Consider the following 11,361-nt stretch of genomic DNA (forward strand, 5'->3'; position numbering starts at 1 on the left):
GTAGCAGGGTTCCGAGACCAGCTGTTCAGGGAGGTCTCGGTCGGCTGATTTGGTTCACATCGAACTGAGGTGGTTGCATTCACACCAACGCAAACCGAACCAAGGGACCAAACTCGTTTAGTGCGCACTAAATGCTGTTGGTGTGAAAGCATGAATCCATTGATTTCAACAATGCAACTGTATTCTAAACTGTATTCTAAATACCATCTATTTAATTGTAACTGTAATAGGACATGTATTCCGTTACTCCCCAACATGCTGCCGAGTAACCCAACATGTTCTCTCTTGGATAGCCTTTAATAGAGGTCAGAGGTTAAGACATAGACATAATGCGATCCTTTGGGATCCACACGTGCCAATTTAGTCTTCGGGAGAAAGGAGGACACAACATCACGTTTCCGTATGCATCCCAATGCTTTCAACAAGTTACTATCGTGAGCGATGTTGAGCCACTTCTGTGTGAATAGTCAAATTGGAGGATGTGACTCAAAGGTAAAATTACCGGAAACATATCTAATTTTCGATCTAATAATTGATCAATTTCTGTGAATAAATATTGGCTTATTTGCCCATATTTGGCCACGTTCATTAAGGAGTTACAACTTCATAACACAATGGTAAGGAACGGGTTCGACCTCACCTAAATGTAGGCCTACCGCTAGATGGCAGTGTATGAATACTAGTTAAAAGAATGCGCACACAAATCATGCTGTCAACGGTACAAATTGCATTATTGTCGTTAATCCATGCATTTAAAAAATTGCAAATCAAAATGAATTTATATAGCTTCAGGAAATTCGGAGAAAAAATATCTGATGTTTTATTTTAGGGAAAAGGGGTTTGTTGGAAAACAAGATAGATGCTAGTTAGGCCTCATGTGAGGAGCTTGGTTTCAGTTGGAGATGCTTATGTTAAAAGAAAGAAGATGACCTCAAACCTTCTCCGAAAATGCTAACAGAAATGAAACCAAAGTTTATAGGACTGGAAATAGGGGTCTAGTCTACTTTAAAGATAAAGCTTACGAGTGTTCTGCGCCAAATCCTTATATGCCTAATAGAGCACTCTCTCTTTATTGGTTGTTTAAAACCAAATAGCCTTATTTACCCATACGCCGTTCATATCCCTTCCCAATCCCTATACAATAAATAAAGTAATTACATGGGAATAGGTCATTAAATGACATGCCTTTTATAGACTATCATTATCATTATTATCTTTATTATAATAATTATAAGTTTGGAATTGAAATAGCTGATATGCAATAAAAAGTATCGGTCAAGTCAGTGGTTTCCATACTTTACACCCCTAAAAAATGTCAAGGTCGACTCGTCTGAGCAGAACCCCGGTCTCTCAGGCGGAGCGAGTATTGCACGTATGGAGCAGGGAGATTATAAAACCAGAGAGTTTGTAAATGAACACATTTTTTACGAAACACGTAATTATTTATGCAAAAGACACACAATTGTGTTCATACTATTGGGAGCTATTTGACATCTCCTCGCGTATCAAACAGCCTCCGTTGGGAATCAGCGCTCTAATTAAGGTGGGCCAATTGGGCTGAACTGTTGGATCAGCGTCCAGGACACTATTTTTTCATCTTGTAGAATACATCGCACATTTAAATTCGTTTGTATTTGCTTCGAGAAGACTCTGAGAGGAGACTGGTGCACTGACATTTTGAGTATTCGTTACCGCTTTCATATAGGCCTATTTTATGCATGGCTATACAACACAACTAGGCCTACTGTTTAGCAGTTTCCTAACCTTAATAGTTATCCAATGCCGATTTAAATGAACGCGGACTGGTCCAATGGTTTGCCCAAAACATTTTCATCGGATTCAGATGTGAGGGTGGCTGGCGGCCAGACCTTAAAGCGCTTTGCGCCTCCAGACGTGTGATGTTTGGAGTCAATGTCTGATGAACTACACGAACCTGCACATTTTCCATAGCTGCTTGTTAATATGAAAATTAATTGGTTTGGCCTACGCATGGTCATAACAAATAGTTCCAACGCGCGTCAGTCTGCTTTATGTCAGTGGCGGAAAGTTGATCTAAACAACTTGTTGGCCCGCGAGCCTGAGGCGAGGCCTTTACTCTGCCGCTGCTCAGTCCAACCGTAGTAGGTCACTCCACAAGGTGGGCCCTTAAAGCCTTGATCATTTAAATCATTTGGTCCAGAGTGTTATTTCATTTCTTTATTCCCGGTATTTGCATGTGGGTTACTGGATTCGGTTCAGATATGTGGCCCGTTCACACAAGGGCCCGTCGTGGCACCGTGCCATGCTGCGGGAGAAAAAACAGTAGGCCCTAATAGTTTGTTATTATGACCTTTTGTCTTTCCATTAGTCTCGCCTTCTATTCAGCGCAAGTGCTCGGGAATGCTTATGTGATTTACCCGTGTGTACACTGCGCCCGGTGACTTGTGGAGGGCCCTAAACCCGCCCCGCAAGAGACGCTTTAATCTACGGGTAGTTCTCATGTAAACAGATGGGTCGCTCATAGGGCAGTGAGTTACCGTCATATCGAAAAGTTTCCATAAATGAACAACTTAGGTTGTTGAACATAGAGGGCAAGGGGAGGTGAGTGCGATTAGTTGATCCCTGTAATGTCTATATAATGTATTTCATAGTGCGCCTCCTGCTTTCATCCAGAACAAAGAGCAGATCACCAGACCACGAATGGGGATGACGCATATTATCGGGTTCATCTCAGACATTGAGATTAAAATGCTACAGGCAATATTGTGTGGGCCTACTTTGGTTTGAGGAAAGAAATTGCCTTTGAAAGTGTGCAGGTCTATACGACTTTACGCATAATGCTGTTTGGATAATCCTACATGAGTTGCTGCGGGAATAGAAATAGATCTCTTCCTCTAAAGTCCAATAACAACTTGTTTTTCCATATCCCCATAACGTTTAATATATCCGCTTATGTCTATACTGTCACCATAATCATGTTAATCTTACCAAACGATGTAGGCCACATTATTTCGTTCTAATCATGCACTCTCCGGGAGACGTCATCTTAACATTACATGTCTATTGACTCATTTACTACTTCTTGTAATTATTTTTTATGCTACTTGAAATGGAAAATAGTTTGCAGATCCGAACGAGACTCTCCTTCCTTGCCTTTTATCGCACCGGTGCGTAAAGCTATAGGAGCCATCCCTCCCTCGGCATGTAATTGCTGGAGGATCCTGATGTTGTGGTTGCTAAGCTGTAAACAGAAAAAATAAGCGATTCGTCACTGGGGGGAGCTGCTCGGACATGAGTAGACCTATTGTCGAGTACTGTCCGTGCGCATTAGGCTACACTTATCGTGACATAGATGAATTGTCGAGCCATTAATAAGAGAGAAGGGTATAAGTAAGGATGAATTTGAATGGGTTCGAGGTCACATATAGTGCCACATCTTGTTCTTGTATAGACTTCAAACCCTTTCCTCAGAACTCACTCTCTCTCTCTCTCTCTCTCTCTCTCTCTCTCTCTCTCTCTCTCTCTCTCTCTCTCTCTCTCTCTCTCTCTCTCTCTCTCTCTCTCTCTCTCTCTCTCTCTCTCTCTCTCTCTCTCTCTCTCTCTCTCTCTCTCTCTCTCTCTCTCTCGCTCTCTCTCTCGCGCTCTCTCTCTCTCTCCCCCCACCCTCTCTCTCTCTCCCCCCACCCTCTCTCTCTCTGGAAGTGATGGCAGTGCGCCATACAGAAGGCTGTGTACAATGGCCCAGGTCCCATTAAATCTGCGAAAGTTCCTTCCTGAAGCAAACATTGCCAGAAATAGTCATGTTGGCCTGGGCTCGAGTTTTTACAGTGGAGCAACAATAATTCTTAGTTTAATAATGGATTTTTTTTTTCATAATGTCCGCTTGCTTCTGATTCAGCTACTGGTTTATATGGTAACCTTCTCATTGAGCTACCCACAGCCTGATAAGGACTTCCTGAAAAACACACAGCGAGCAATCAAGTCCCAACAATGGCGCTCGAGCGCTGCTTTGTGTTCTAATCATGTTGTTTATGGGATGTGACCCCATGTCTAATTATACCTTTCGTTTTCACACAAAAAAGGTCCTCATGTTTTGTGAATGTTGTTGGTCTATTAGAAAGTACTGTTTGCATTGTATTGCTAACAGTATTGTTAGCGAATCATAACCTTTATATTTTAACCAATTTTCAAACCTCATTTTTTTGTGTTTTAAGACTTACTGCTCATAAGGAAAACATCTTGGGATGAATGAACAAATAAATAAATAATAAACAAATAAATAATATAAGCCTATTTATAATACTATTGAACAGGGTTATTCTTAAAATAGGCCTACCCTATGTTGTAGGCCTAATATGTTATTCATGCACTTCTAGACTTTAGCCTTGCTAAAGATGCCCATCGGTTTGAGAGATTAAGATATTTTGGTGAACCTTGAGGAGCCTAACGACAGAGAGACACATGTTTGTGTCATCACAGGTTTTTCTTTAAATATAAAAATATATAAATTCGAATTGACATTATTATTATTATCAACATCATTATTCATTTGTAGTTGGCTACTGTTAAATGGCTACTCTAAAATAAAGACAATGTTAAACCTTTTTACTCGTACAAATAGCCTTTTTCTTTTGAATGGTGCACTTTTCCACCTCGCTCGGATTGTCCAAACTATGGGAACGAATGTGGCAGGGCGTCTGTTTGTGTGCGAAGCTTCGCTGTGTGTTAAATCTTCCCACTAGAACCTCATCAGCACCTGAAATAACTCGGGCGAAATAACTCAGGCGTGCTGGCCCGCTGTGTCTCCTGCATCCTCTTCCCTGGATTGTTTTGACTGCATATGATCGAGAGAAAAACCCGTTGTATCCCATTTCTAATTTTAACCCGGAAAAGTGTCACTCGAAAACACCATGATAGGAGTCAGGGTCAGGGTCATAGAGACTTCCGGCAATATGAATCAAGACTAATGAATGCCTGCGTCTGAAGCCATTGTTTGAGCATGTTGAATGCAAACCAGAAGCATGCAATTCAAGCGCTCAGGGATTTATGACAATAAAGACGCGCACGCACGCACGCATCCTATGCGCGTAATGGCGCACTCTGTGTGCGTGTGAAACTGCGCTTGGTGTCACGCCGAGTACTTTACTGAGTTTAACCTCTGGCAGAATCGTTGAACCATTGTAGTTAAACTATAGAGGATGTCAATATAATGCTAAAGAAGACAGAAGGTCAAGGAATAGATACATGTTTAATCGGTTTCCATCAAGCAGCATATAAATTATTATTGTTGTTGTTGTTGTTGTCTTGAATAAATTCATCATTATATTGACATGACAGCATGATGTCAGCAGCCAATATATTCCCATAATACTGTGTGTATTTAAACGCTTACTGACTTATCTAAGAGGTAACGGGTACATATTGAGGGCCCCTCGGATGAAGTATGGCCCCTGCAGTAAATTTTGTTGGGCTGATTGGTTGTGGAAGGGAATAGATTTCCTCTGTTTATTATGAGCATGGCGGCGGATTTGCGTCACGGTGCAACTTGCAAGTCGAGATAAAGTTGCACAAATAGCAAAAAAAGGAAGTTCTAACACTCATTATAAAGTTTCCCCCCTTCAACTCCGGAAGAAATAAGGATTTCTGCTGTATCCTAGAATACTAAAACATTTTCTATTTTAAGTACAAATCTACCAGGCATATCCGCTCATTTAACACGAGTCACAGCCCATCAAAAACAGGATGACATGAACATAATATAAACTCTAGGTCGAGGTATATCCGATGATTGGACGGGATGTTTTCAACGCTTTGAACATTAATACATAACACAATTTTTAAAAACACATTAAAAACCAAGTTTTTTATTCTTTTCAACATTTAACTCTGTATTGTTTCGTGAACGTGTTGGCCTATTGTTAAATACAAAAGACAATCGCGTGCGCGCGGGCGCGCACGAACACACACACACACACACACACACACCCACACACACACACACACACACACACACACACACACACACACACACACACACACACACACACACTACACACCTGAATTCTGGGACATACGCGATGTATTTAGTGATAGTAAAAAGTTGTTAAAATACATGCAGGCCACACACTAATTAAATTTATTATAAAATGAGTATGCTTCTCTATACCGCTTCTATACTATTAATAATAATAATGATCGTAATAATCATATTAATATTTGGGCTAATAACACAACAACAATTATCATCATCATTATAATATACAGTGGGTCAACGTGCTTGTGTGCGTGTTTCTGTGCCTGCGTGCTCGTGGGGGGGGGCGTGGCGTATTGTTGCGGATGGATGTCAGGCAGGCTACGGTGGGGGCTGCCCGCTCCTCGCTTATAGAGCCAGATCAATCCCTCGTCTGGGGATCAGAATGGGTCTTGAGTGTCACGCTCAGTGACATCTGTGTAGGCTACACATCATCTACATTGCGAGGGAGTGATAGGCGCGATACAAAACACTCATTGGACACCAAGCGACCAATCAGTGTCAGAGAAACGGGCTCGAAAGTGGAACTACTGCGCCGGGATCTCAGAGTTGGGAGAACGAAGGTTGGCACTTGAAGAAGAGGACGGACCACTTAAACAGACACTGATAGCGCGGCACAACCCTCTCGTTCCTCTCTCCCTGTTCCCTCTCGCTCTCGTCTTTTCGCTCATATCGTCGTTTCTATAACGTACACTGAACCGAGGTAAAAAGAAAAAACAAAACAAGCTCAGGGATGTATACGGCTGGGCTGAATCCGTTTTACGCATCTAATTTTAGTCTATGGTCCGCTTATTGTGCGGGCGGGTTCGCCCTGGATACGATGAAGAAGCCCTCGTTTTGCATCGCAGACATCTTGCAGGCCGGGCAGGACCCGGAGGGCATCCCGGGGTCCTCGGCCCTCATGGTGCACATGGGACACCGCGCGGCACAGCAGCAGCAGCAGCAGTCCGGCGCCTCGCCGCTGCGCCCCTCTCCCGTGGCGCCCGACTCGTCCATGTTTGGCGCGCGGGTCAACGCGGCGTCGCAGTACCACAGACACGGACTACAGTTGACCTCCGTCTCGAGGACCTTTAACCACCATCACGCCCCGCCGCCCTCGAGCAAAGACCTCAAATTTGGAATTGATCGGATATTGTCGACGGACTTTGACCCAAAACACAAAGAGCCCACGTCGTTAAGAGGTGAGCATTCTTCATTTTGTTTTTTAAATCGCCTTAAAGATGTATCACGGTGTCACTCTTAAGGTTCACATGTTGTGAACTTTAATACCAGGCAACCACATTGGTGGTTGCCACAATTTCAATTTTGTGTTTGTCATCATTGCAATTGTTAGTAAATGTTACACCCTACATCAACATTATCATTTAATTACAACAGAACAGTCCAGTAGTTCGTTTAAACGCCAAATGTAGAGTCACTAGTGTTGGACCAGTGTGGTGGGTCAGATGTCCACATGCAGAACAGAACTATAGCACAACATCCCCTTATCAAGTCCCCCCAGCACAGGCTTATATGTCATCTCCAGAATATCTCCGTTTTCTTCTGCTCACTATAGTCTATCCCTGGCTCTGAAACAGATCTGACATCTATTGTTAGCTCAAACCGTCAGTCAGGGATCCACCACGTCTCCGTTCAGCCTGCGCCGGGCCAGTACTTCTCGTCCCTAGACCCCGGGATGAACGACGCGTCCTCCATGATGAGTTCACTAGGCGGCAGGCAATCAGGCAACCCGCATCAGTTTCAGGACACCTTCCCAGGTAGCCGCCCGCACACATATAGGATTAACACACACAAACACATACATACTCTACACACACACACACACACACACACACACACACACACACACACACACACACACACACACACACACACACACCCCCCGCCTCTCATACACACACGAACTCACACTCAACAACACACACTAACGTGGGAATCGAGTTCACATTGTGCATATTTTTGTCACTCATCTCTTTGATTTTTAACCACTCCACTGTTCCTTTTTGCAGGTCCATATGCGGTCCTCACAAAAGACACGATGCCCCAGACGTACAAGCGGAAACGCTCGTGGTCAAGGGCGGTGTTCTCGAACTTGCAGCGAAAGGGACTGGAGAAGAGGTTTGAGATACAGAAGTACGTCACCAAGCCGGACAGGAAGCAACTGGCCGCGATGCTGGGCCTGACAGACGCACAGGTTGGTCTAATAATACGCGTGTGGTTAAAAAGAACAATCTACTGCTCAATGATTTACAAATATCGTGCTCACTTCGTGCTCACTTAAACCACTTAAATGCTCATGTCATTATTATACTTTAGTTATAAATAGTTATAAATATATTTTCAAATATAAAAAAGTTTTTGTGGCGTTGTCCGGAATGGTCTTTTGGATAAACATAGGCCCCCAGCTTGCGCAATCAAGGCCTTCCCGTCAGGTCATCTATTGAGGGTATGAAGGGCTCAAGCTTCGACTAATATATTGAGCATCGACTTTAATATAGATAAATATAATAATATATTTGGTCAGGCTACATGTGAGCAGTGGACATCAAATAAATAGGCCTAAATGGAAGAAAATAATAAAGGATTATAACGGAGAATAGTTAATACAAAACGAAAAGAGGCTTTGTCTCAGCTCCATAATAATAATACATTGATACGATGATTATACATTGATGGATCAACGTGTCTTTGCGGTTCCCGCCAACAGGTCAAGGTGTGGTTCCAGAACCGACGCATGAAGTGGAGGCACTCCAAAGAGGCCCAGGCGCAGAAGGACAAGGAGAAGGAGCAGACAGACAAGTCGCCCGCGGAGGAGGCCGAGACCAAAGAGCCCGAGGAGTCCGAGTGCGACAGCGAGGCGAGCGAGTCCGAGTTCGAGGAAGGGGATAAGAGCGACGTGGACATTTGTGAGCGCAACCAAACGAGCGTGATTACCGCCGGCAGCGGGCCCGTGATCAGCGCCGGCAACGGGACCGTGATCAGCCCCTGCAGCGGGCCCGTGAGTACCGTGGAGATGGCGCCGGTGGGGGCCGCTGCTGCAGAGACAGGGGCGACACAGATGTTAATATGAAGGAACTATGTCGTAATGAGTGTTTGCTTTGTGGACATTCTCTTGTGTACATTTGTATAGGCACATTTTTGATGGACAATTAGAATTGTTTCGAGACTCATCTGGGGAGAACCGCCGTAAAACCAGGTTTTTTTTTTATTGCAATGATATTTTCTCTATGATCCTTGACGTGCATGATTGTTTTTCCTTTTTTGAGGGGAAAATAGGACGGTTGTGAATTTTGTTCGTTTGGAAAACACTTGTTTCACCTTCTTAAATGTCAGAACATCACGAGTGTTCATGCATAGTGTCTCGACTTGTGTAAGGCCTGCATATATTTTGGTAATAATTTGCACTGAAATAATGTAAATAAAATATTTCTTACTTTAAATTTGAAAGACATCTTATTTATTTATGAATGACAACAAATTATTATTTTGCAATTAATTTAAGGCCTAATTAATTCAATATTCGTCAGTGGTGGTAGTGATGTTTCTTCGGTCTCGTGTTTTATTTAAAGGTTTTGGCTTGAAGATCTTTAGGTTATTTATGTTCGTTTCTGGCTCTAACAAATTGCACGCCTATCCAATACTTTTGGGTTATTAACCATGTAGACCTATTGTTTTTTTTAGAACATTGGCAATGGCTGATACAGAATACTTTTTTTTACTGATAAAATGACTCGTCGTCTCTTAAGGCTTTTTGCCTAAATAAAAGATCAGCCTAATCCCTATCCTGCTACAGATCTAGGCCTATTTTAATGCAACAATTCTATATTTCATTTTATTTTATGTGAGCCTAAATTAAGTCAAAGTTAAAACATTATTGCAAAAAAGGCTATCTTGTTTAGTAATGTGACCTAAATCAAGACAATACATTTATGTCATAGGCTTACCCTGTACATGTGTCTGGGCTAGAGCAGAACTAGACTCACTCATGGCTCATACAAAAAAAATGCATGAGAGCCACTTCCTCCTTATGACTAAATAATCAGTTCTTCATCTTATCTCTTCCTTTTGCTGGCGAAATTCATTTTATCTGCGTATTTTAGGCCAACTTGCAAACGTGTGATCTTTTGCAAACTGGCGCAGCAGAGGGGTCGTCCTACACGTAGTGTGTATACATTAACCATCCCGAGAAGACGCGGATTTATGGCCTGTATTTACAAGGTTTCATGCAATGCAGGGCTATGTAAAAACATGTCTCAGTTTTAAAACGCCTGCGTAAATGTATTATTGGTTTGATCATATATTTTCTAACCGTCCCTACGCTAATAGGATATTCGCCTGCATTCATTGTTAAATCGATGCATCTGTTTTTTTATCCTATAGCCTAACCTATCTGTCATAATAATTCAAAAGTCACTATCATCAGTAACTTCAATTTTCCTGATACGATGGAATGAAATAAATAATTCCATCATAATAACTATAATTTATTATTAAATGAATAATAAAAAATAATTAAATTAAACAGGGATTTTTGATCGCATGACGTCATAAATGGATCAGCGGAATTATCGTTAAATCGACTACGGTTCACAGACTGCATGTAGGCGTACAGACTACAGGTAGTCTTACAGACTGCAGGTAAACTCACAGAATATAGGTACTTACATAAAGGTAGGCTCACAGACTAGGCTCACAGACTACAGGTTTACAGACTACAGGTAGGCTCACAGACTACAGGTAGGCTCACAAATTACAGGCAGGCTTACAGACTACAGGTTGTCTTACTGAAATAAAACACTTTAAACTTAGCTTAAAATGATATCATGGTCGATTGTTGAATTGAGGCCTTTTAATATGTACCAGCCTGAGCTAAACCTTTCGTCATCATTATTCTTACATTATCAAGTATTATAATGCAATGTGTAAAGACGTGAATACACATGGGGTTTTAATCAGTTTAAATTGAGAATAAACGAAATGTTTAAAAACAATAAAGGATAACCCAGTATTCCGTCCTATTTGCCCACAATCCTTATTTATGGTAGATATAAATGATTTAAAATATTTATACACATATTTCCCTCAAAAGGGTTGCTGATTTTTCCTGGATGAAACATTCTCAGACAATGATGTCTGGGAACCGTTCTCATTTCAGTTTTGAATGTCTTGCTGAGCCTATGACCTTTTATAGGGTTCCTGTTTTAGTGAGTCGTCAGCAGTGGTGCAACCCAACAGGCCCACACAGATCTCTGCGCTTCCACATCATGTTAGAGGGCACCAACCTGTGTGACCCCAGGACCCCTGCAGACCACCAGAAGCCCTCTCCCCCATTCCCCCTATACTCTCCCTCT

At 42.2% G+C, this 11,361-nt stretch overlaps 1 protein-coding gene across 2 annotated transcripts; it reads left to right on the forward strand.

Moving 5' to 3' along the window:
* Nucleotides 1–6,367: 6,367 nt before the first annotated feature.
* On the forward strand, nt 6,368–9,457 carry hlx1 (H2.0-like homeo box 1 (Drosophila)). Of its 2 annotated transcripts, XM_030345681.1 has the most exons (4): nt 6,370–7,191; nt 7,588–7,767; nt 8,020–8,204; nt 8,718–9,450. In XM_030345681.1, the coding sequence occupies exons 1-4, from the start codon at nt 6,744–6,746 to the stop codon at nt 9,078–9,080; spliced, it is 1,176 nt and encodes a 391-aa protein (XP_030201541.1). In that variant the 5' UTR covers nt 6,370–6,743; the 3' UTR covers nt 9,081–9,450. The 2 variants fall into 2 exon arrangements, with proteins under 2 accessions (XP_030201542.1, XP_030201541.1); XM_030345682.1 differs by lacking the exon at nt 7,588–7,767 and having other exon boundaries at nt 6,368–7,191; nt 8,718–9,457.
* The last annotated feature ends 1,904 nt before the right edge of the window (nt 9,458–11,361 follow it).

This window comes from Gadus morhua, chromosome 21 (assembly GCF_902167405.1).
Source record: "Gadus morhua chromosome 21, gadMor3.0, whole genome shotgun sequence".
NCBI lineage: Eukaryota > Metazoa > Chordata > Actinopteri > Gadiformes > Gadidae > Gadus > Gadus morhua.